The sequence below is a fragment of the Sapajus apella genome, unplaced genomic scaffold (genome assembly GCF_009761245.1).
Source record: "Sapajus apella isolate SASKATOON/1434 unplaced genomic scaffold, GSC_monkey_1.0 scaffold422, whole genome shotgun sequence".
In the NCBI taxonomy this organism is placed as follows: domain Eukaryota; kingdom Metazoa; phylum Chordata; class Mammalia; order Primates; family Cebidae; genus Sapajus; species Sapajus apella.
This window is the reverse complement of record NW_022437358.1, coordinates 7,841-34,063: the sequence shown is the minus strand read 5'-3', so window position 1 is coordinate 34,063 and position 26,223 is coordinate 7,841. Positions and strand designations below refer to the sequence as shown.

General features: G+C 42.0%; 1 protein-coding gene and 3 pseudogenes across 3 annotated transcripts; 3 read left to right on the top strand and 1 right to left on the bottom strand.

Moving 5' to 3' along the window:
- The first annotated feature begins 16,247 nt into the window (after window positions 1–16,247).
- LOC116545887 lies at window positions 16,248–18,943 on the top strand (annotated as a pseudogene). The gene is made up of 3 exons (XR_004266500.1): window positions 16,248–16,476; window positions 16,635–16,697; window positions 17,329–18,943. The product of XR_004266500.1 is annotated as a sulfide:quinone oxidoreductase, mitochondrial pseudogene (transcript).
- A 1,066-nt stretch (window positions 18,944–20,009) lies between these two features.
- Window positions 20,010–21,718, bottom strand: LOC116545886 (actin-like protein 7B). The gene is given in 2 exon segments (XM_032272297.1): window positions 20,010–21,180; window positions 21,661–21,718. Coding segments are annotated over 2 exon segments (1,131 nt in total). The 3' UTR covers window positions 20,010–20,107.
- A 1,296-nt stretch (window positions 21,719–23,014) lies between these two features.
- On the top strand, window positions 23,015–24,451 carry LOC116545885 (annotated as a pseudogene).
- LOC116545884 lies at window positions 24,319–25,750 on the top strand (annotated as a pseudogene). Its single transcript, XR_004266499.1, has one exon. The product of XR_004266499.1 is annotated as a solute carrier family 25 member 39 pseudogene (transcript).
- The last annotated feature ends 473 nt before the right edge of the window (window positions 25,751–26,223 follow it).

Below are 26,223 nucleotides of genomic sequence, written 5' to 3'. Positions count from 1 at the left end.
CCATAATAAAATATATGTGTTTGGAGACTGTGAGATGAACCCTACTGGCTTATTAAAAGTCAAAAGAAAAATATACATTATTTATGACTTCAAAGGGACACATTGTGAGCTCCAGTTTATTTAAAGGATTAACTAAGCAGTGGTTATTGGTGACCATCTGAACAGTTCTTCTTTCACAGTTCATTAGTTCTGTCATATATGTGAGAAGTCATCATTTGGGTTCAAATCAAATATTATTAATCAAATAAATTACAGAGGATACACCAACATTATTAAATGGAATCTTTGTGAAAATAGCTGGTAATAAATCTGCTACTTACTTTTCAACAGTTGCCTAGTTGCAACAATGTGATTTAGGTTTTCAAAATGTTGCATAAGTATTAAATAATACATTCTGCAGAAATTTGGCCATCCCAGAAATAGGAAGTTGGGGAATATAATTACAAAACTATTCATGACTATCTATTTTCACAAAAGTTACTCCTTTAATCTAGAAACCTGGAAATTTCACAGGAAGTCCACTTTCCCATTTTCAATACAAGACTACAAGAGAAGAAAAAGTAATGGCACATGAAAATTGAAGCCTTTCTATATCTTAAATTTTTTTTTTGAGATGAAGTCTCACTCTGTGGTTTATTAATTGTGCTAAATTAAGCCACGTAATTCAAAGTGCACTATTTATACTTTGCTTAAATAAGTCTGAACTAACGATGATCAGAATAAATCAATATTGCTGCATTTGTTCCTTGACATTTATTTGAATAATTGCAAACTGATCATGTTATTGTTGTAATATCTTTATATTATTTAACTGAATATTAACTAGGATCTGAAGAGTTCTTATAAATAAAACTGCACAAATATCAGGGTACAATCACTGAGCAAATTTATTTCTCACAAATTTCTAGGTCACCTTGAGGTTTACCTGAGTTTATACATTAAAAAGAGATAATGTCCCTCCAAATAAGAAAATGGACTTAAGGTATCCCTTCTGAACTAACTAGGAAACAGAGGTTTTTCAAAATAGCAGAAATGCTACTGTAGATCTGATTTTGCCTTTTGATTGAATTCTTAGGACTTTAATTTTATTTTTTTTTCTTTGTTCTCTCTCTCTCCTTCCTTGCCTTCTTCCTTCTCTTTTCTCTTTCTCAGTCTCTCTCTCTTTTTCTCTCTCCCCTCCAGTCCTGTCTGTATCTCTCCCTGTTTGGCATTTGTTTCCATCTGAAATTTGCCCACAGTCTTTGTCATCATAATTCTAGGAGAATGCAGTAAAATCTAGAGTTATGAGACGACATTTGGAACATTATGGTTTACATGTCCAGGAGGTGAATTAAAGCTGCTGCCAGTTATCAAGTACTGATAGAATATTTATTTTTATTTTCTTAATACATTTATTTTAATACCACTCTTATACTATCATTAAGCAGAAAAAGACAAATTAAATAAAAGAAACATTACCAAAGTAGCACTTATTAAACATTTATTTCTACAATTTATATAACTTTACCTCAACAATGAGATTCATATGTTTAGTTTTCAATGTCATTAACCTATTGACAACAAAATGTGTAATTTTTATATTCTACAAAGTATTAGTGATGAAAAGAGTATATTACTCCCACTTGGTTGTAAATTGTTTCCCTAAATGCATGTTACAAGGGGAAAAACAATAAAGTTTATTGGACGAAGGGCTACTTGTCTTCTTTCTCCCATTTTTCTTATGTCTACTCCTATTTTCTTTCCTCTTGCCTTCCTAAGTCTATTTCTCTGAAATGTTAAATTTAAGAGCTTCTTTTTTATCTTCAAAATTCTGAAGCTATCTCTAACTTCTGGAACAAAAATGCTTTATGCTTTTGTTGTTGTTTAATAGATGCTCCATAGACCTTTTAAAAAAGCATCGCATGATTATTCCATAAACAAATTAAACAAACAAAAAACTACGATTGAGGAACACATATCTTTAAAATCCATGCTCCTTTGAGCGGTAAAAAGCAATTTGGCATGTAGCGTGAGCTCAGTAAACTCCAGACGAGCGCCTTTAGTTTTGTTTTTTGGTCCAAATAGTATACTCATAGCCCCACTTTAACTATCCCTACCAGAATCAGGGTGTCCTTACTTCAGCATTTAATTGAAAGTATTTTACAAATGTAATAAAGATCAGCCATTTTCAAAATAAACTTTGGTTGGAAATAACTTTGGTTGGAAACCAAAACTTTGGTTGGAAAAAATAGCTACATTTCTTTAGTATTTACTATGAGATAGATCTATTATTACCTCCATTTTATAGATAAGAATAGTGAGATTTAGATAGATACAGTTCTGTTCTTTTAGTGTCATACTGCTGGTAAGCAATGAAGTCTTGATCTCGATACTAGCACAGACCCATCTAAATCTAGGGTTGAAAGCTCAACTACAACAATGAATTGCCTTTCCAGTAACAGAAAACCATTTGTCAAGCTACAGCATCAGATTTTAAGGCTTGTGATTAGAGTGATCGATGAATTTTGCAAAAAAAATTAAATTGAAAATGTTTATGATTACTCAAAGTATTTCATTAAAGTGTTTCTACATCCTCTCCAATAATAATGTAGATTATCATTATTATTATCTTAGAAACAAGAGGCTGAACAATGGAATGAACAAAATTTCCCTGACAACAGCATTCCTTAGAATGTTCATTATCTTTCATATTGTGTGTGGCCCTTAATTCTATCTTCTTAAGAGCATTGTTGTTGGAATTTACATAAACATTTCCTCTGAATAAAGATCTATGTCTGGATCCAAAATTTTCATATTATCAATATGATGATATTGACATAATATTATTTCGTGTCCTCCACAAGACTGCGTCCTCTAAACAGCATAAATTGTGTCTCATTCATGCTCAAAGTCCACTACACTGTGAGATTCCAGTATGCACTCAATAAATGCTTACTGAACCAACTCATGCAACTTTGTCACACCCATAACAAGCTCCACAGTCTTGTGTATATGGATGGTATTAGATAAATACATATGGGAGAAGTTATGACCACTTTATTAAATAAAGATGAACCTCTTACTCAAAACATTGCAATAAAAACATTTAATTTTTTTAAATGCAAAACCTAAAATATGGGGGCCAAAAAATATCATGGTAAGGTAACTTTCCTAAAATAAGACCCCAAAATCTCTTAAATCCAAAGAAAAATGCAACATTTTTATTAATGTACTTAATCCCATCTAACTTCTTTCCTATTCAACTTTAAAAACAAGAGAAAGTAGAAGAAAATGCCAAGTTATTCTTTGGTATAGGACAGTATTAGAAGCCATTTTATTTTATTTTATTTTATTTATTTATTTGAGACGGAGTTTCGCTCTTGTTACCCAGGCTGGAGTGCAATGGCGCGATCTCGGCTCACCGCAACCTCCGCCTCCTGGGTTCAGGCAATTCTCCTGCCTCAGCCTCCTGAGTAGCTGGGATTACAGGCACGCGCCACCATGCCCAGCTGATTTTTTGTATTTTCAGTAGAGACGGGGTTTCACTATGTTGACCAGGATGGTCCCGATCTCTTGACCTCGTGATCCACCCGCCTCGGCCTCCCAAAGTGCTGGGATTACAGGCTTGAGCCACCGCGCCCGGCCTAAGCCATTTTAAATTTATAACTCCAAATCTGAAGACTCAAGTATTTCTTTTCCATTGCCTTCTATAATTACTCCAACTGGAAGCAATCATTTTCTCTCTAAAATCCTACAGGACTTAATGATATATATAACTCAATAATAAACAGTAAACATATATTTGTTTAATGTGCATGTTTTCTAGGTGCTGCTTTGGTACTGGGAATAAATCAAGAAGAAAAATAGACACAATCTCTGTCCTAATAAACCTTACAGACTCATGGATGAGACAGATGCTAATAAAATTATACCTATTAGAATAAATATATGAAAGAGAAAATCCTACTTCATTTTTTCTTTCATTTTTGTAAACTGTTTGAATCTCAGGCCCTACACTAAATTGTAAACCTGAAAAAAATTTGTATAAATCTTTAGGACATTAAATTATTTCTAAATAAATATTCTTAGAAGAAATACTTGAGTCTTCAGATTTGACCTTGAAGAATGAGTTAGAATTTCAGTAGGTGTGGTTAAACTGTGTATTTCCATGTCAAGGAGCAAGGGAGTGGAGTTGAAGAAGGAAGGTTATCAGGCAGATAGAATAACACAAATAAAAATAAAATACAAACATATTCAATTATAGCAAGCAAATTAAATGTGAGATGGGGAGAAGGATTTCATAATAAAATACAAATAAGAGAACAGAAAGCTAAAAAGACAGATAAGATCATAATTCAGAAAATCTTGAAAGCCAGGCTAAATGTGGAAGGTTTTTGAGCAGGGAATGAATAGCATTTTGTGAATCTAAATCTTCCAATAGACTGCAACAGTTACTGCACCAAAATGACAGAAGCAGAAAACACTAGTTTGGAGACAATTGCAAAAATCCAAGTAGGAAGTAAATAAAGTTATGAAAATGTTTCTGCTAATTAATTTTTGCAAGTATTTTCCTTTAAATCAGCAAATTGTTAAGTTTAGGGCTGAGGTGATTTTAGAAATTATCTTATTCAAATTCCATATATTTTATGATTTAGGAAACTGAGGACTGAAGAGATTCAATGGCCAAGATTCCAAAGCCAAGACTGGAAGTGGATCTTCTAGTTTCCAGTTTGATTGTTCTCTCCATTTTAAACGTATGCCTCACTCAAGGTGACTCTTTAAATTAAAAGGAATTAACAAAGTAACAAATACAGAAATAGGACCTTTATTGCTACTTCACTAATGGAACAGTAACCTTATTTAATAGATCCTCCCTGCCACACAGACTGCCCCGCTGAAGCATTGTAATAAATGTAATAAAAGGGGAGATTAGGGCAAACATCACTGGAAAGACATTAATTAGAGAAGGACCTAAACAATTCTCAGTTGACTAATCCTCAAACCCTGTAATTCTCATAAGAAAACTGGCAATCTTGCTTTACTTCTTATCAAAGAGATTTTTCAGCCAAAGAAAACAGCAAGCTCAAGTAATCAGAATCTCATTAATTTTATCAAATATGCTGTAACATCCCATAATAAATAATTAAGCCCTATTAAACAGATATCTGATATTAAGTCTTACCTCTTCTTATTTATAGACATAAATAAAATGACAGTGCTTACAATGAAAATTATAAAAGATAGTTATTATTGATGATAATAATATTTTATATTTAAGAGATTTTAAAGCTTTTCAAAGCATGATTGTTACATCATAACTGGCACACAAAGCATTTATGTCCTAATCTATATAAATAAAGTTTATATCAACTACCTGTTATACCAATACTTGAAAATAGCTAGACAGATTTTTACCAAATTTGGCTTGTGATGACATGACTTAAGATATACAATAATAATTGCTCAACAAGTCCAGTGGGGAGGGCCCTCACAGGGGGATCTCCAAGGGAGAAGCCTATATCATCCAGAAACTGCCAACAGTGTTTGAAGCTACACTGGGCAGAATAAACTGAAATACATAGACGTAGCCTATGCTTATCTTATTAGGTATTAGAATATGATCTAAGTTCTTTTTTATTGTTAAAAAATGTTAAAGGCTCTCGAGTTTGTTTTTAAAAACAAACTTCATTTCCACCTATATAGGTAAATATTTCTGGCTAGTAAAATTCAAAGTGCTGTAATTATTTTTGTTTCTTTGTTTTTGACTGTACCTGAATTACAAATGCAATACAGTATTTATCATTTCAGTTTATTCTTTTTCATATAAGCATTACATCAATGGCCTAATGTAGTAGGCAGAATGCCCCTCTCCCCAAATATGTTCATGTCCTAATTCTTGGAACATGTGAATATTCTAATTTGCATGGCAGAAAGGGTTGTGATGATGTAATTAAAATTACAACCCTTAACATGGGGTAAATATCAAGGATTATCCTGGTGGGCCCAGCGCAATCACATAAGCCATGACTCTGGCTGTAGTCAGAGATGTTGCGAAAGGAGCAATCAGGGAGATTTGAAACATGGTTGGGAATTGGTTCACCATGCTTAAAGGTGATCTATGGAAAGCATGAGAGAGAATTCAGCCAGTTTCTAGAAGCAAAGGCTAGCCCCAGCTGACAATCAACAAGAAACAAGGACCTCAGTCTAACAACCATAAGGAACTAAATTTAGCCAAAAACCTGAATAAAGTTGGAAGCAGATTCTTCCCCAGCACCTCCAATAAGGAATGCAGTCCAGCCAGAACCTGGAATTTAACCTAGTGAGACCCTAAGCAGACAGCCCAACCAAGTCCACAAGGAATTATAACCTACAAAAACTGAGAGATAATAGATTTGTGTTGTTTGAAGCTGCTAAGGCTTTGGCAATATGTTATAGCAGCAATGAAAAGAAAGAATACGCCTGAGTATTCTGGTTGACGTCATTAATCAGAACATACCATATGTAAAGTACCATGCTAGAGTAAATGTTTCCTTACCTTGGATGACATGCAATATGGTTAGGAAGGTAAGATAAACATATAAAAATGTAATTAGTAAATCCAGGGAGTAGCAGGAATGCCTGGCTATGTCATTTAAGGAAGTCTAGATAAAAAGATAGATTTTTTTTTCTATTTATAGGGCAATGTTTCTCAAATTATAACACATATCGGGATCACCAGGAATCTTTGGAAGATCTTACTAAAGATATCTCACTCAGGGCTGGGCATGGCTCAGGCCAGTAATCCCAGCATTTTAGGAAGCTGAGGTGGAAGGATCACTTAAAGCCAGGCGTTCAAGACCAGTCTGGTCAACAAGGGAAGATGTTGTCTCTACAAAAAAAGTTTTAAAAAATTAGCCTGACATGGTGTTGTACAACTCTAGTCTCAGCTACTCCAAAGGCTGAGTCAAGAGGATCATGAACCTAGGAGTTTGAGGCTGCGGTGAGCTATAATGACATCACTGCACTCCAGCCCAGGTGACAGAGTGAGAGCCTGAGAACGAGAGAGAGAGAGGAGAGACAGAGAGAGAGAGAGAGGGAAATTCCTGATTCACTAAGTTTTGGATGGGACTTGAGAAGTTGCATTAGCAGATTTCTGGGTGATACTGCTGCTGCTGATCCTAGGACCATCCATTGAGGACCATCATGTAGAAGTAGAAAAGGGAAATGGTTTAAGCAAATATTTAAGGCTTAGTTAGAAGTTCCAGAATTGTTTATGAACCATGAGTTGCCTTGTATGAAAATGGAGCTTTCTAAAGGTTATTGAGGCCATAAATATTCAGCAAATATTTATAGTTGGGAAGAGATCTAAAACAGAAAGGGCGGGGGGGGACAGTAAGAAAGCCATTGCAAGGATGCACAAAGGAGAAGTTAACTCAGTGAAAAATAAGCAGAAACAGAAAAAGGGGAAGGGGAACCCTGAGAGACAGCAAAAGACTATGAGCTAAGAAAATATTCGTTAGTAATAAATAGAATAACCTGGCATGCTATACTAAAAGCAATGGACCCTTTAAGCCTTGGAGCATTTTATTTTTTTTTCTTCTGTCAATTTTGGTTGTGTTTTTAGAAAATTTTATTCATTTCCTCCACGTTGTCAGTTATTAATGTAAACTTATTTGTAATATCCTTTATTCCCTTTTGAATGTCTTTAGTATATACAACATTGTTGCCATTTTCATTACTGATATTGATAATTTGTGTTCTGTCTTTTGCTTCATCACCCTTAGAAAAGGTTTTCAATCGTATTGACCTTTTCAAATAATCAGATTTTGACTGTCAAATTTTTCTTTACATTTATTTTCTCCTCCATTTATTTTGGTTATAATCTATATTATTTCCTTTCAATATTTCTGTTTAGTTTGATTTGTGGTAGCTGTTTCGAACTTATTAAGATGGAAACATTAGAATACTGGTTTTAAGTCTTTCCTCTCTTTTATTGTATGCATTTAATGCTGTAAATTTCCACTGCAATACAGCTTTAGCTGCATTCCATAGGTTTTGCTATGCCACATTTTATTACCATTTAATTTGAAATGATTTTAAAAGTTTATTATGATTAGTTCCTTGTCCCACAGACTTTTATAATAATTTTGTTTAAATACCTTTAATTCCAAAGTATTGGAATACTTATAAAACACTTATAATTCCAAATTAATCTAAATTATTTCAATCCTTGGAAATGTATTGAGATTATTTATGTTCCCAATTATAGTAAGTCTGATCAGCATTCCATGTGCATTTGAAAGGAATGTGAATTCTGTCATTGTTGGGTACGTCATTCTATATAAGTCAATTAGGTCAAATTTGTTAATTGTACTGTTTTGCTCTTCTGTACTCCCACTGAGATTTTTATCTGCTTGCTCTCTCAGCTATCGGGATAGGTCTATTTAAGTCACCAACTCTGTTTATGGATTTGTGTATTTTTTATTTTCTTTTAGTTAATTTGTCCTTTATATTTTTAATGTAATAAAGTCATGTTATATACATAAATATTTTTAAGATTGTGCTATTGTTCTGGTGGTTTGACTATCATTTTATGTCCCTATTTATCACCAATAACGACACAAATTTGACTTTTTAAATTACGGTAGAATTTCTCTGACATTATTTATTTTTGACTAGCATGTACATGAAATGTCTTTTTTAATCCTTGTACATTCAATCATTACCTTACATTTGAGGTATGTATCTTGTAAGCATTACATTGTTTTCCCCACCATCTACAACTTTAGTCTTTCTCTTGTATATTTATTCCAATTGCATTAATTTAGGTGTATTTATTTTTTATCCTTCCTTATCACCCCTGTCTAATCAAACATTTTTAAAATGATTTTTCTATTTCCTGTCTGATTAACCTGTTAGATATGCCTTTTTTAGCCATTAACCTAGATGTTACACATGCATCTATTATATTCTCACGCAAATTATTACTACTTTCCTAAAAATAAAGCTAAAATCTTGAAGTGCCTTAACTTTATTTACCTTTTTACTGCCTTTTGTTAATTTTGTATTTTAATTCAACAAATATTTTGTAAGTGCTTTATGTTCCATTAAGACATTATTTTATCATCAATATTAACCTACACAGGTACCTGTCCTAGTACCCTACATTTGTTTTTATATTTTCATTATCTTATCTAGAATCATTTCCCTGTTCATTAAGAATTTTTGAGTATTTGTTTCAAGACAGACCTGCTTATGAAAAATTCAAACATCTTTATATGACACTTCATTTTTGTAGGATATTTTCCACGGTCATAGAATTCTAGGCTGGCAGTCATTCTCTTTTAATCCTTTCAATATTGTCCTCTGTTAAGAAGACAGATGCAAGTGTTAAAATTATTTCTTTAAAGTTAATAATTTTTCTCCAACTTAAAAAAAGTTTCTGTTTGGAATTTTCAGCAGCTTGACTATGATGTGTTTGTGTGTGCGTGTATGTACGTGTGTGTGTGTGTGTGTGTGTGTGTGCGTGTTGGTTTTTTGGGTTTTAGGTTTTTTTGGGGGGGCTGGTTGCTGAGATTTTATAATCTGTGTGTTTGTGTTTCCATCAGTTTGGAGACATAACCAGCCATTATCAAATATGCTTCTTCTGAATTTTCTCTCTCCTGTTTCTGTTACTCAGATTACACATATATTAGATTTCTTTACTGTGTATCAAATCTTTTTGGCTATGTTTTACATTTCCTACATTTTTGGTGTGTTTTAATTTTAATACTTTCTGTTGACCTCTATTATGGTTCATCGATCCTATCTTCTGTTGTGCCCCATATGCTGTTAAACTCATACACTGTGTCCTGAATTTCAGATATTGTGTTTTCAGATCTACTGTGATGAGCAAACAGTCTGCTCAGAAATTGAGCCAATAGAGAGAAATAATAAAATGTAGAGATGTAAAAATACTGGGAATCATGATATTATTTGAGTCTATGGACCCACTGCTGCTAGAAGTTAGTATTATCCCTGATCTTTCCAATAACATGTCAATAAATCTCATTTTTGTTCGTTGGAATTCAGTTTCCAATTGAAATTTAAATAATTCTTACAGGTATAAATCACTAAGTTGGCATTCACTGTATGCCAGCTTGTCATCCGTTTTACCTTTTCTTTGTTTCTAGCTCAAGTGAAAGTCACTACTATCTTTTTTGTCTTCCACGAGTTTGAATTAAAACATATTTATGCATCTCTAGGCAGTCCCAGGGGAGAAAACATATTTATATAAGAGGTTAGAGATCTAGGCCGGGCACGGTGGCTCACGCCTGTAATCCCAGCACTTTGGGAGGCCGAGGCGGGTGGATCACGAGGTCAAGAGACCGAGACCATCCTGGTCAACATGGTGAAACCCCGTCTCTACTAAAAACTACAAAAAATTAGCTGGGCATGGTGGCGCGTGCCTGTAATCCCAGCTACTCAGGAGGCTGAGGCAGGAGAATTGCCTGAACCCGGGAGGCGGAGGTTGCGGTGAGCCGAGATAGCGCCATTGCACTCCAGCCTGGGTATCAAGAGCGAAACTCATCCCCAAAAAAACTAAAAATAGATAAAAGAGGTTAGAGATCTTTGATTGAAAAATAAAAAGTAGCCATTATCCAAAAGGAAAGAAAATAGACACAGGCATGGTCTAGTATAAAATTTCAGAGTTGTAAGAAAGGAGAAATTCTGGGTAATTAACTAGAGTGTTTTGAGAGTAGGTTGCTATTTGGGGATTTTTCAGCAACAGCCAAGAGTGGAAGTTTTCCTGGTGACTGGGCGGAGCTCACCAGGCAAGAGCAGAAACCAGTGAAACAAAGGTGATTATTACTAAAAATGACCCCATTTGGAACCACAGCCTGAGACACTGGAGAAATGTTTATTTACTTTATTCACCTACCCTACTATCCTGCTGCTCCCTGAAAATGAGCTAATTTGTACCTCTTAGCAGCCTCAGTCCTTGGCATTATCTTGCACATATCAGGTTTATAAATGTTTTTGTAAACATATCCATTTGAAGCAGAAAAGGCATTAGATTGAGAATGAGAAGATAAGTTCTTTTCCTGGGTCCAGCAAATATATCTTTATGAGTTTGGTTGAACTATGCAACTTCTGTAAGTCTCAGTTTCTTTAAGTATCTGCTGTGCCTGGCAGAATTATGAAAAGATGAAATGAAAATGAATATAACGGGACATTCTGTAACTGTAAAATATTTATGATGTAAAGAGCTAACAATATTGATGTTGATAAGATTTGCATCTATGTTGTGCAATTCGTAATTTAAAGTCAGAAAACTGATTAAAGCAGCAAGTGAATTCAAATGTCAAAAATCTTACTCAGATTATTATTAAGAAACTACAAGGTATGAGTAGGACTTACTGAAGCATGGAGTTTTCTATGAGCTTATCATGTATTAGAACATGTGCCATACTTACATTTTCACTCCTTGTTATAGTAACTGTAGAAGGTTGAACTATCATTCTAATATTTACATTACTTAATAAAAAGATTATGTTTGCAAATCTGTACCTCCTATCTACCCCTTCCACCAAAACTCATGGTCCCACACCGATTAGGATGACTTTAGGGCCATCGCATTTCCTGACTCCAGAGAGTGCATTTATACTGAAGTCCCTTTAACTGATGTCCCTGGGTGTGTGAAGCTCCTAATTTTCTGCAACTTTGTTTTATAATCATTAAAGCAATGAAAAGGTAATATATAGGGCAAATAAAGATGATTTAACAGTCTGTCTTGTTTGACTTCCAGGGGCTCTTAGCCTGTTCTGTTTATTCCCGGCATGGTTGGATGCCTTTCTCTCTTCCACTCCTTAGGTATTCTACAGAGTTTTCTTCTTGGTCTCCTGTTCTTTTTGAGTCCTTGACCAACTCACCCAGTTTGCAATCTTTAATGGTGACTTTATCTTCCATTCCTGTAAGAATGCTAAGTGTGCTAATCTTCATTTTCAGAGCTGTCTTTTCAACGTGATTGAGTGGAAAAATCCAAATAGTTCATCATATTTTGACCCAAATAAACAAGGTAATAAGAAATCAAATGGTGCCAGAATTGTCTATAGTTATTTTTACATAGCCAAATACCCTAGATCAGATGCACTTGTAAACTTATCTTTGCTTAGTTACATGAATCCAAATAAAATAATGACATAGTTATTCATAGAGAGGTAGAATACAACACGTAGTTTTGTGTTGAATGTGTATAAATGATTTTTGCTATAAATGTCATATAAAAGGTTGTAACACAAAGTCCTAATGTTTAATTAATCCATATATCTATCAGTAGATAGATCTTAATTAGCTTTTCATAGATGTATAGTGTCTCTGACATCAAATATGTGTCATTTTTCTGTACCAATTCTCCAGTTCTCTGATTTTCCAGTACCAACCGGGCACCCAGCAAATTCTGACACCACAAGCTCCAGAGGTTAGGGGCTCCATCTCATAAGACTATCCCCACTTCAAACACCAGGTAAAAATGGAGTGCCGAGGCTACCTACACTTCTTCCCAGCTGACTACAAGTCAGGAGATCGCATGTCCCCCTCCTCACATTCAGTAATTCACTAAAACAGCTCACAGAACTCAGAAAACTACTATAGTAACATGCTTCATAATGGTGTTTTGTTTAATAGCAGGTCACATACACCATATTGGGCCCATAATGATATAATATCACATTTTTACTGTACCTTTTCTGTTTAGATATGTTTAGTTACACAAATACTTACCATTATGTTACAGTTGCTTACAGTATTCAATACAGCAGCATGCTGTTCAGATTTATGACCCAGGAGCAATAGGCCATTTACATACCATACAGCTTAGGTGTGTAATCAGCTCCAACTAGTTTTATGTAAGTACACTCTGATATTTATACACTGATGAAATTGCCTAACAACAAATTTCTCAGCATATATTCTTGTCATTAAGCGGCAAGTGACTATATATTTACCATTACAATTTATTATAAATAATATAAATGAATGATCAGATGAAGAGGTACATAGGACAAGGTCCAGAAGCGTCCACAGCACAAGAGCCTCTTCCCTGTGGAGTCGAGTGTGCCACCTTCCTGACATGTGAATATGTTCAATAATTCAGAAGCCCTCCAAGTTCCACAATTTAATGAATTCTATGGAGGTTTTATTACCTAGACATGATTAATGAAATCATGGGCCATTGATGATTGAACTCATTCTCCAGCCACTCACCTCCCTGGAGTTAGGAAGGCAAAGCTGAAAGTTCTAACTATAATCACCTGGTTAGTTTTTCTTATGACCAGCCCTCATTCTCACCATGAGTCACCTCATTAGCATACAAAAGAGAATAAATTCCAACGGTTTTAGAACTCCGTAACAGGAACCAATAACAGAAAACATTTATTTCTATTATATACAATCAGAAATGAAAATTTTCATCTATAGATTCAATACAAATCCAATCAAAACCCCAATAAGTTATTTTGCAGATATCAACTGATTCTAAAGTTTATATGGAGAGGCACCCAGAGTAGAAAACATAATATTGAAAAAGAACAAAGTTGTATGACTGATATATACCTGACTTCAAGACTTACTATAAAGCTACAATAGTCCAGACACTGTAGTGTTGGTAAAAGAATAAATACATCAGTAGAACAGAATATAGAGCCCTGATACTTTTTTTTTGTTGTTGTTACCATGCAACAAAACCTTTATTAACATTTTGAACAGGTTCAGCTATTACTGAAACTTGTAACTTCTAAACTTAAGTTGGGGCAAATGGCTATAGTGCAGAGTATTGCCATCACCGGGCACTGCGAATGCAAGACTGAAGAATTAACAGCCACCCCTCAGACGCAGGACCAGGTCTTCCAGCTGCTTGCCTGCAAAGATGAGCCTCTGCTGGTCGGGGGGGATGCCTTCCTTATCCTGGATCTTGGCCTTCACATTTTTGATGGTGTCACTGGGCTCCACCTCCAGGGTAATGGTCTTGCCAGTGAGGGTCTTCACAATGTGAGTTGTCTCTCAAAGCACAGTAGTAAATGACCGTAATCTTTGCCCTGATACGTTGGGTGTAAATAGAAGCACAGCTGGGGATTGAGCATGGCCAGGTGCATTGGAGCTTGGTAGCTCTCCTATCTAGAATAAGCCACCAAGACTGAACTCACCGATCACCATCTTCCCATTTACCTCATTCGCATTCCATTTCTCTCATTCAGTATTAGCTGATGATTTCTCCTCTTAAGTGATGAGAAAGTCAGCAGGCTAGTCAAAAAAGAATCTTTATATAAAGTGTACATATTAATATAAAGTAACAGCATGCAACTTATGGATCAATGGATCCTGGGACCAACCTCCAGGAGTTTTTTTTTTTTTTTTTTAAAAAAAAAAAAAAGTTGTAAGGGTGGGCCTTGTCTCAGTTAGCAGACCTTGACCATGTGGGGGACCAGCTCTTTGTTGTCTACAGCCAGAGACCTTGGAAACAGCTGCTCCCAGCCCCCTGTTCTTGTAACACCCTTGATCCTGGACCAGGCCCTGGTGGAATGCGTTCACAAGCACATCTGCCTTTCCTTTTGTATCTCAGATACTATTTTTGCAAAGAAACTTCAGTGCTGTGAAAGGGGTGAGGGACATCCCTAAGCTGAAGAGAGAGACTGCTTTTCACTTCTTCAGTTCTGCCATCTTGTTTTCAAAGGGCTCCAGCCCCACTCAGTCCCGAATTATGGGACTGAGAAAAGCTTGGAAAGAATCTTGGTTTCATATAAGCTCTTGTTGTTAGGCCTTACTAAGAAGTAGGAAAGGACATGGGCAAAAGATAGGGATAAAAACCACCAGCATATACATGGACACACGGACACACACACACACACACACACACACACACACACAGTTTTCAAGATGTATAGTCAGGAATGTGACTGTAAACTGGACTTTGGGGCACATGCATAAGTCCACTCCTCCAGGACCTTTCCCATTTATATGTCCCTATATGAAATCCATCTGCTTCTATACATAGCTGTTTTATCATCTGTAGCTTCATCCTATCCAGAGGCACAGCACATGAGCTCTGGACAGGTCCCAAAGTTCCAAGCAGTCCTTTCCTTAAAAGCAGGGGGTTGCATGTGCTACCAACACATGATATGGGGAAGACCCACCCAGGGAGCGGTTTCAGTGGCACAACAAAGCACCACTTTTACTGTTGCCTACTTCTGACCAAGAAGAAAAAGGTCCTTAGTCTTTAGCATAAAATTCCAGCGTTGGATGAATGCAGGTCATTTGGTCTGTGGCTAGCTAGTTTAAATATGTTTCTAACCACAGAGAATTTCATATATATACATATATATACACATACACACATATATATGTATAAAATTTCACAGGGATATGCTTTAAAAAAAAAAAAGACTGAATGTGTTCATTTAGCCTGTAGATTTATTTCCATTTTCCAATTTGCAGCACACAGAGATCCCAACCCCTATGTGTAGGTTGTTTGTGGACTACCTAATGGAATATTTTGAGGCCTGGATGAACTTTGCCATATGGGTAGAGGTTACAGAGGGAGGTGATATTTTCAGCTAAAAAAAAGCAGGTGGAGTTTGGACTGATCAACTTGAGATTTAAAGACTTCGATTCCTTTTGTTCTTTCTAGCATCTCTCCCCACCCTCTGAGAGCTCCTCAGGCTTAGATAGTGAAGTGATCCAATGCCAATATCATTTTGTACTTAAGTTCCAAAGTAGGAACATTTTATACTTTTTTCTGTATTGTAATAGGTAGTTTTGTATGAAATCTTTTCTCCCCTCCCCTTGTACCCCATTCTTTCCAGCATTGTGCTTTTTCCTGGGCTTATTTGAAAATTTTGCTGTTTTATACAAGCTCGTTTAGTGCATTTCTCTATGTTTTACCACAAGTAACAATTTGAAAAGAAAACTATTTTTTTTTAATAAAAAGAAAAAAAAAGCCACTAGCAGAGTGGCTTTTTTTTTTCCTTCCAAGATTGTATTAAGAAATTAATGTAGCTGAATCACAACCTATATACTTTCCAGGTTAATATGAAAAGTTGATAATTTTTCTTTGAAACTTACAAGTAGAATCTGCAAATACATAATTTTGAGAATAATTTAATATGTTGCCTTGAAGATACAACTATATTGTATCTAATATACAACTCTATATGTCAGTATTTTAAAGAAATGGATCCTTACAAGACCAAAATAACCCAGAGGCCATGAGAGTGGTTTTTCCTTTTTTGTTGTTGTTTAAACAAATGTGCACCATGATTTGTTTTTGTGTCACCCCGGTGCGCGTCTACAGCCCATACCAAGAGTACTATGAGGTGGTGCCTCCCAACGCACATGAGGCCACCTATGTCCTCAACTACCACGGGTTGCCTTACGCAGGCCCCGGTGTGACACACGTCATAGTGCGAGAGGATCCCTGCTACAGCGCTGGCGCCCCTCTGGCAATGGGCATGCTTGCGGGAGCCGACACTGGGGCAGTGCTTGGTTCGCTCATGTGGTCGCCCTGCTGGTTCTGAGCCCTGGGACTCGGAGCACTGGCCCCTGCACTTAGACTGCAAGACCCCTCTTCCTCCTGGATCTCACCTTCCACCATCCAAGCCCTGTCCCACTTTGGCCCTATTCTCTCCATTATTTCCTTCCAGATTTGGACCATTCCGCCGACTCCCTACCCTCACTTCTCACATGGGAAGAAGCTATCATCCCAGGTACAATCATAGCTTGAAGTCTCCACATCTACTGCCAGACACCCCCAGAATCTGTTATAGACATTTATCGATGCATTTCTTCTAAACACACTAGGGCACAGCAAATACGACTTCATTTGGCCTGGAGTACCCCAGGCGCTGTCGACGCGACATGAATCCGGCTCTCATGGCTCTCTGCTCTCTCCTCAGGGAGCTTAAGGCCTGGTAGGGAGAACAGGAGTAAACAAGCACTTGACAAAGCTGCAGAGTTATCAGTCCTTTGACAAGAACAGGTGGGGCAGGGAGCAAGGCAGGTAGGCTGGAAAAAACGGTTATTGGCAAGTGTGCAGAGCCATGAACGTCATCACATGTCAAAGGAATTAAATGCGAGTTTAATTACACACACCTTCAATGAGATGATACGGATAAGGAAGGAAAACTTAAATTTTCTATATTCAATTGGATGACTGTTAATATTTAATGTTACTTATGAAGAAATCCTACAATATTCTTCTTTCTAAAGTCCACAACAGCTAGACACCAGTGTACTCCCAGGTGAATGGGCACCAAAAGAATGTCAACAGAAAATACATCTACTTTCTTTGTCCAACGTTTCACTGCCTGATAACCAGCCGTTTTTAATTTAGTGAAGAAAAAGGTAACTTTTTTCTGTGGGTGTGGTCATCTACAAGCCACGAAGAGAAGGATCATCAGAAACCAAACCTGTCGGGGCCCCGTGCCCAGCTCTTTGCCTGCCTGCTCAGGCTGGGCACTCAGCAGGTCAGCCCCCTTCAGCTTCACACAGGGGTCAGCCACGCAGCCAGGAACCATTATGAGGTGCTGGTGCTGGGTGGGGGCAGTGGTGGGATCACCATGGCCGCCCGCATGAAGAGGAAAGTGGGTGCAGAGAATGTGGCCGTTGTTGAGCCCAGTGAGAGACATTTCTACTAGCCAATCTGGACACTAGTGGGTGCTGGTGCCAAACAACTGTCCTCCTCTGGCCGCCCACTGCGAGTGTGATACCATCTGGTATAGAGTGGATCAAAGCTAGAGTGGTTGAGTTGAACCCAGACAAGAGCTGCATTCACACAGACAACGGCAAGGAGATCTCCTACCGATATCTTATTATTGCCCTCGGAATCCAGCCGGACTATGAGAAGATTAAAGGCTTACCTGAAGGTTTTGCTCATCCCAAAATAGGGTCAAATTATTCAGTTAAGACTGTAGAGAAGACATGGAAAGCTCTGCAGGATTTCAAAGAGGGCAATGCTGTCTTTACCTTCCCAAATACTCCAGTGGAATGTGCTGGAGCCCCTCAGAAGATCATGTATTTATCAGAAGCCTACTTCAGGGAGACAGGGAAGCGATCCAAGGCCAATATCATTTTCAACACTTCTCTTGGAGCCATTTTCGGGGTTAAGAAGTATGCAGATGCCCTGCAGGAGATCATCCGGGAGCGGAACCTCACTGTTAACTACAAGCAAAACCTCATTGAAGTCCGAGCCAATAAACAGGAGGCTGTATTTGAAAACCTGGACAAACCTGAAGAGACCCAAGTGATTTCATATGAAATGCTTCATGTCACACCACCAATGAGCCTACCAGACGTCCTCAAGACCAGTCCTGTGGCTGATGCTGCTGGCTGGGTGGATGTGGATAAAGAAACTCTGCAACACAAGAGGTACCCAAACGTGTTTGGGATTGGGGACTGCACCAACCTTACTACGTCCAAGACTGCTGCTGCAGTAGCTGCCCAGTCAGGAATACTTGATAGAACAATTTCTCTGATTATGAAGAATCAAACACCAACAAAGAAGTATGATGGCTACACATTATGTCCACTGGTGACCGGCTACAACTGTATGATTCTTGCTGAGTTTGACTACAAAGCGGAGCCGCTAGAAACCTTACCTGTTGATCAAAGCAAAGAGCGCCTTTCCATGTACCTCATGAAAGCTGACCTGATGCCTCTCCTGTATTGGAATATGATGCTAAGGGGTTACTGGGGAGGACCAGCGTTTCTGTGCAAGTTGTTTCATCTGGGTATGAGTTAAGGATGGCTCAGCACTTGCTCATCTTGGATGGCTTCTGGGCCAAGACTGCAGTCACTGAATGACCAAGAGCAGCATGAGGACTTGGCACCTATCCCTGTAAAGAGATTCTTTATGGATAATGGTGACCAAATACCTCCCTTTCCAGTAACTTTGAACAGCCACTATGTGGGCTCCTCATGATGGGTTCGATTCTTTGGGAATAATAAAATGAAAGAATAGACAAAAAAAAAAAAAATCCGCAGGGGCAAGCCTGGCCCCTCCAGAACAGGTGCCTGATGTCCTTGGAAACCTCCTCCTCCTCCTCCTCCCCCTCCCATTCACCCCCCAGAGTCTTCCAGTGGTGGGCTCATAAATAGAAGTGCTTGAGTCGCACAAGGAGGGCCACTCCCTAGAGCTCCTGCACCCCTTGTAGTGTTGCTGTGGGTGGAGGGGGGCCCCAGAATGGCCCCTACCCCTGGCATCTTGGGCCTCAGGAAGGCTGGGGGGAAGGTGAGCAGATTCTCATGGCTCTGGCCTCAGCTCATCACAGACCGACCGGAAAAAGGGAACTAAAGTGTCACAGTGTCTCCTGTCCAGATTCCTGACTGGCTTCCAGAAGCAGCTCCTCGAGCTCCTTCTTGTTCTTGGAGCAGCTCAGCTCGTGCTCCAGGCCGCAGCTGCCCTACTTGGCCTCAGGCCCTGGGGGTGGCTCTGGGTGCAAAAGGTATGTGAGATGTTAATCCTCTCATCATCATTGTCAATCAGTTTATAAAAGTTTTGTGGGGTCTCTTCCCCCAGCGAATACCCCCCAAAAAACAAGTAACTAGTTACTGTTATCTGTAAACAGTAACTAGTTTATTTTGTGTTAAAGTGGGAAGAACCTCTTTCTTCTGCCACTGGTGAGATGATACTAAAAGTAAGAGAAAATAACAAATGGAAGAGGCCTTCTTTTCTCCACGTGTCTCAAGGCAGAGTAGAGATTGGCGAAAAGGGGACAGGAAGAGGAATCCAGCTGAAGATTGGAGGGTTAACAAAAGTGTCAGCAGGCATATCCTTAGAGAGTGTTTCTGAGTCACTCCCGGGATGACCTTATTTTTCTTAGTTACATTTGCTAGCTGCACAGTAACCTATAGCACAGCAAAAGCACAAGGAATCACCGTTTGCTTTCATTTCAGTGCAATTATTGGTAGCAAAACCTATCTGAAGAATTACTTTTAATTAAAAGGAGGTTATTTTTAGGGGACCAGAAATTACTTAGCTGTATTCACTTATGAGTTGAGCAGTTAATTTTTTTTTTTTTTTTTTGCAGAGTAAAGCTTTATGTGAAATTCTGTAAATGTGTATAGAGCTGCCCATGGCCCCCTGTGCTGGAGGCCTTGTCTGTGGAGATGCTGAGGCTCAGCACTTGCTGTAGATGGCCATGCTGCCCTGCTCCTGAAACTCTTCCTTGCTGACTCAGAGCTGTTGGAAGGCCTGCAGGGAGGCCAGGATGGAGCCGCTGGTCCACACAGAGGTCTTCCTTTCAGGACTGGCAGCCACCACAGGGCTGTCCCCAGGGCAGAGGAGGCTCAGCTCCCTCTGGAAGTGCTCGGGGAAGCCATCCAGCATGGTGCAGCCACCACACAGCAGCACATTGGTGACCATCGTCTCCTTGAAGCCCGTGTCCTGGAAGCAGCCCAGGCAGGCGGCCGTGAGCTCCGGGAGGCCAGGCTGGGTGCTGCCTGCCAGGGAGGGCTTGAAGAGCGTCTCAGAGCAGCAGAAATGCTCCTGGCTGATGGTGATGAGCTTGCCGTCCGGGAGCTCATAGTCCACGCGCAGCTCCTCCTGAAGCAGGGCAAGCTCCTCCTCGGGCAGCAAGGCCACATAGCAGCACTTCTTCTTGATGTGCTCTATGATGTGCAGGTGGTCATCAGTGAATGCGTGGCCCGCCTCATTGAGCAGCTGCATCAGGTAGTTGGTGAGGTCACCCCCAGCGTAGTCCGCGTGGCTGGTCAGGCCTGGCAGCACGTTGCCCTCGGAGATGGGCACCACATGCGAGACGCCGTGCCCGCTCTCCACCACGAGCCCTGAGGTCTTGCCATAGGAGTAGATGGACAGCAGCAACTGGGACGTCACGTGCATGGCGGGGATGCCGAAGGCCTCCAACATGAGCTCCGTGTACTTCTCCCGGTTGCTGCTGGGGCTGAGCAGAGGGTCCGAGACCAGCACAGCGTGCTTCTCGGGGACGATCTTCATGGCCATGCGGAAGATGTACTCCCAGATGTCCTGCACGCAGTCCCAGTCCACCACAACGCTGTGCTTCAGCGGGTTCACCAGCTTGAGAGGCGCCTCTGTGCTCAGCAGCTCATGGCCCACCAAGGTCTCCTTGCCAGTGTCACTGGCGTCAGCCGCCTCGGGGCAGCGTTTGCCCACGGTGGAGGAGATGACGTAGGTGGGCCTCGGCTCTCCCGCGTAGCCGCACTTGCAGTACTCTTTTTTTTTTTTTTTTTTTTTTTAAGCTTTGCTTTTCTTCATTCAACTCATGTCAGGGCTCAGCACAGCAAAGCGTTGTGCCTGCCTCCCAGGACTTCTCAGGTGGCCACCTCCGCTGCCAGGCGGTACAGGTCCTCAGCTTTCTGGGGCCCTTGTTCCGTGAACTCCGTGCTCAGCTGCCACACCTTCACTGTGCCCTGGGCATCACCCGCAGCCAAGAGCTGAGTCTGCTGGCTGTTGAACTCCAGACAGTAGACAGGGCTTTCATCCTGGGTTTGCTTGATGGAAACTGTGGGTTTCTGAGAGCTTTTTTCCCTCAAGCTTCTCCTAAAGAAGGATATGAAGGGAACTTCACTTGTGGCAGGTACCTGAGTGTTCAGTGCTGGTCACATGTAAAAAATAATAATAATAAATAAAAAAAATAAAAACTTCCACCTGCGGTCTTCTTAAGCAACAGGCTCTTCCACAAGACAGTCTACCTGCAGTCTGCCCTGAGCAGCTCCACTTCTGCAGAGAAGTTCCCTTCACTGCATCCATCTCCTGCCAAACTGAAGGCTGCTGCAGGCCACTGAGTTGCCTGCCATCCAAAGGGGATGGGCGGGATTGGAAGGAGGCTGTAGCAGCTCTTTCCTTGTTCACCTCCCCCTGCTAGGGAAGGCAGGACCCACTCTGCCAAGGGCCCTCTGCATATTCCCTTCTCTCTGAGGAATTGGAGTTTTTGTCTCTGGTCCACGTAAGGCAGAATGTTTCCGACACCAGTGTGTGGATTTTTAACATCACCGTGAGTCTGAAAGGACCACAGGTTTTTCTGCAGCTATTTTCTAGCATTTGCCAGTCCTTGTGCCTGGACTGATTTGAATACTTTGTTTTTCTCCCTGTGCCATTTACCCTCCCACCTTTCCATCCTGCCTTATACCACCCTTGGATGAATGGATTTTGTAACGTGGAGGGGTAACCTACCCTGTGGCCAGATGCCAAATATTTGAGAGAAGGGAACTTTTGCCGAGGTTTTCTCTGAGATGTTTTGATGCTTTATAGGAAACTATTTTTTAAAAAGCCATTTCCCACCCCAGGACACGCTGGATGTGTTTTCTCTGACTCCAGCAGGGCAGGGAATGTGGCTGAGAAGTGGGGTGGGCTGGGCTCTGGTGCCCTCTTCCCTGGCCAGGCCACCCTCCTCCTCATTCCCTTGGCGCCTTGCCTGTCTGTCCACCCATCCCCCTGCCTGCCCACTGTACCTCGTGCGGCTCACTGTGACTTCCACCTGGGGGCTGAGACCACCCTTGCCCGCCTCCTTCTTCCTGCCTAAAGAATGCCCTTTTAGGTTGGGCATGGTGGCTCATGCCTGTAACCCCAGCACTTTGGGAGGCCGAGGTGGGTGGATCGCCTGAGGTCAGGAGTTTGAGACCAGCCTGGCCAACATGGCAAAACCACATCTCTACTAAAAATACAAAAGCTAGCCGGGTGTGGTGGCAGATGCCTGTAATCCCAGCTTTTCGGGAGGCTGAGGCAGGAGAGTTGCCTGAACCTGGGAGGTGGAGGATGCAGTGAGCCGAGATCATGCCACTGCACTCCAGCCTGAACGACAGAGTGAGACTCAAATACAAAAAAGAATGCCTTTTCACTGTCATGATCATTCCTCTTTGAGGGCATGCTGGAGTGGGGAAAGACGTCTCAGACCATAGAGGTCCCAAGACCCTTGAGATCATTGAGCCCAGCCCTGATGTTTCAGAGCAGAAGGTGGAGGGGGAGGGGCTTGCCCACATCACACAGCAGGCGCTGCAAAACCAGGACTGTCAGTCTCCTCCACGTGCCTCTCTGCCACTCCCAGGGATGGGGGCCTGTAAAACAGGTCTCTTAAGAGTGGATCTGGCTCCCTCACCAGCCCTCAGCCCTGGGGGCCGCCAGGTGGGAAGAGCGCTTCTGCCTGGGTCCATGCCTTGGCATGGTAGACAGGATGTAGGGCTTTTTCTGGCCCCTGACCCCTCCCTGGCACGGGAGCCTGGGGAAGGGGCTGGCTGTGGCAGGAGCGACAGGGGCATCACCTCTTTCTGCTGCTTCTCCCCACCCCTGCCCTCAGGGGCCTGGGGGCTGCCCAGCTGCCTCTGTGCCCTTCGGGGGTCTCAGCCCACTGCTGACACTTCTGCAATCCAGAGAAACACTAAATAAAGCAATATGTGTTTGCCAAAAAAAAAAAAAAAAAAAAAAAAAAATCCAGGAAGCGTGGACTATGCCCTTTGCCTTCTGTACGAGAGAGAAGCTTCCTTGGACAGAATTTGCTGAGTCAGCAGAAGACCGGCCCACCACCAAATTCTGTCAGAAGCTGGCGAAGAGCCATAACATGGTGGTGGTGTCTCCCATCCTGGAATGAGACAGCGAGCATGGGGACGTTTTATGGAATACAGCCGTGGTGATCTCCAATTCTGGAGCAGTCCTGGGAAAGACTAGGAAGAACCACATCCCCAGAGTGGGTGATTTCAACGAGTCCACTTACTACATGGAGGGAAACCTGGGCCACCCCGTGTTCCAGACACAGTTTGGAAGGATCGCGGTGAACATTTGCTACGGGCGACACCACCCCCTCAACTGGCTGATGTACAGCATCAATGGGGCTGAGATCATCTTCAACCCCTCAGCCACCATTGGAGCACTCAGTGAGTCCATAGGGCCCATTGAGGCCAGAAACGCAGCCAGAGTGCGTTTTTTTTTTAATACTTCATAATAAAACACTTTTATTGCTGCAGAATGTTAAATTGCAGAACAGGCACCAGATGGTCAAGACTAGGGTAATTTGAGAAGACAAATGATGTGAGGATTAGTATCTGAGAGTCACCTGGTCTTGAATTATGTCATAGGCTACTATGCACCAGAATCACATGGAAGGGTTACTAGAACAGACTGCTAGCTGCCCCCGCCCCCGCCCCCCACCAAGGTTTCTGAGTTCACAGGTTTTAAGAGGCAAGTTGAACAATTCCCCAGGTGATGCTGATGCTCATGGTCCAAAAAAAAGAAAAAAAAAAGAACAGTCATTCTTGCCTTACTTGTGCCCTTGAGGGCAGTTGTGAGAAAAGCCAAGGTCTCGAGGCGCGGTGTGGGGGCGGGGCCCACCCTGGCGGGGCCCACCCCGCTGCTTTCTGCGTCTGCCTCGGTGAGGGCGAGCGCGCGCAGACCCCGCACAGGCAGCGGAGCCAGTATGGGCCCACCCGGCTCTGGGTGCCGCGCCGGACAAGCACCAGCCTAGAACCAGGATTGAAGCTTCAAAATGACTGACCAGGACCCTGGGGGCATCAGCCCCCTCCAGCAAATGGTGGCCTCAGGCGCTGGGGCGGTGGTCACCTCCCTCTTCATGACATCCCTGGACGTGGTGAAGGTTCGCCTGCAGTCTCAGCGGCCTTCCGTGCCTAGCGAGCTGACGCCTTCCTCCAGACTGTGGAGCCTCCCCTATGCCAAATGGAAGTGCCTCCGGTACTGCAATGGTGTTCTGGAGCCCCTGTACCTGTGCCCAAATGGTGACTGCTGTGCCACCTGGTTTCAAGACCCTACCCACTTCACTGGCACCATGGACGCCTTCGTGAAGATCGTGAGGCAAGAGGGCACCCGGACCCTCTGAAGCGGCCTCCCCACCACCCTGGTGATGACTGTGCCAGCTACTGCCATCTACTTCACTGCTTATGACCAACTCAAGACCTTCCTGTGTGGTCGAGCCCTGACCTCTGACCTCTACACACCCATGGTGGCTGGCGCGCTGGCCCGCTTGGGCACCGTGACTGTGATCAGCCCCCTGGAGCTCATGCGGACAAAGCTGCAGGCTCAGCACATGTCGTACCGGGAGCTGGGTGCCTGTGTTCGAACTGCCGTGGCTCAGGGTGGCTGGCACTCGCTGTGGCTGGGCTGGGGTCCCACTGCCCTTCGAGATGTGCCCTTCTCAGCCCTATACTGGTTCAACTATGAGCTGGTGAAGAGATGGTTGAATGGGCTCAGGCCAAAGGACCAGACTTCTGTGGGCATGAGCTTTGTGGCTGGTGGCATCTCAGGGATGCTGACTCTACCCTTTGATGTGGTGAAGACCCAACGCCAGGTTGCACTGGAAGTGATGGAGGCTGTGAGAGTGACACCCCTGCACGTGGACTCCACCTGGCTGCTGCTGCAGAGGATCCGGGCCGAGTCAGGCACCAGGGGACTCTTTGCAGGCTTCCTTCCTCGGATCACAAGGCTGCCCCCTCCTGCGCCATCATGATCAGCACCTATGAGTTCGGCAAAAGCTTCTTCCAGAGGCTTGACCAGGACCGGCTTCTGCGCGCCTGAAAGGGGCAAGGAAGCAAGGACCCCGGCTAGGACCCCGGTTCTCCATGGATGGGGAGAGGGCACGAGGAGACCCAGCCAAGTGCCTTTTCCCCAGCACTGAGGGAGGGGGCTTCTTTCCCTTCCCTCCTGGTGACAAGCCCAAGGGCAGAGCTGCCCCTCTGGGTGGCCCTGGCCTTCCTCAGATGCAGCTTCTTCCTGCTGTTCCAGTCGTGGGGATCATGACTTTCCCACCCCCCAAGTTCAAGACCAAATCTTCCCGCTGCCCCCTTCGTGTTTACCTGTGTTTGCTGTAGCTGGGCCTGGTTCCAGGAGCCAAGAAACCGTCAGCCTGGTGTAGTCTCCCTGACCCTTGTTAATTCGTAAGTCTAAAAAAAAAAAAGAAGAAAAAAAAATATGTATGTGACCTCTTAAAAGAGGCAACTAGTCCCCACCCAAGAGGACTTATCCTTATGGACAGACCACAGGAAAGGGGAATGTGACCCTGAAGGAGCTGAATGCTCACCCCATGGAAGTATTCATGTGCAGTGTCCTCAAGAGGCAAGGCTATGGCGAGGGTTTCCGCTGGCTCTCCCAGTATATTGACTGATGTTTGGACAGTGAAAATAAAAGAGTTTTACTTCTCAAAAAAAAAAAAAAAAAAGGGCGAGCGGGCAGGCGGGCATGGCGGGTTCTGGGCCAGCCCCGGGGCGGACAGTTGGCCGGGCATGCGGAGCCTCTCTGGGGCCGCGTCACCACTG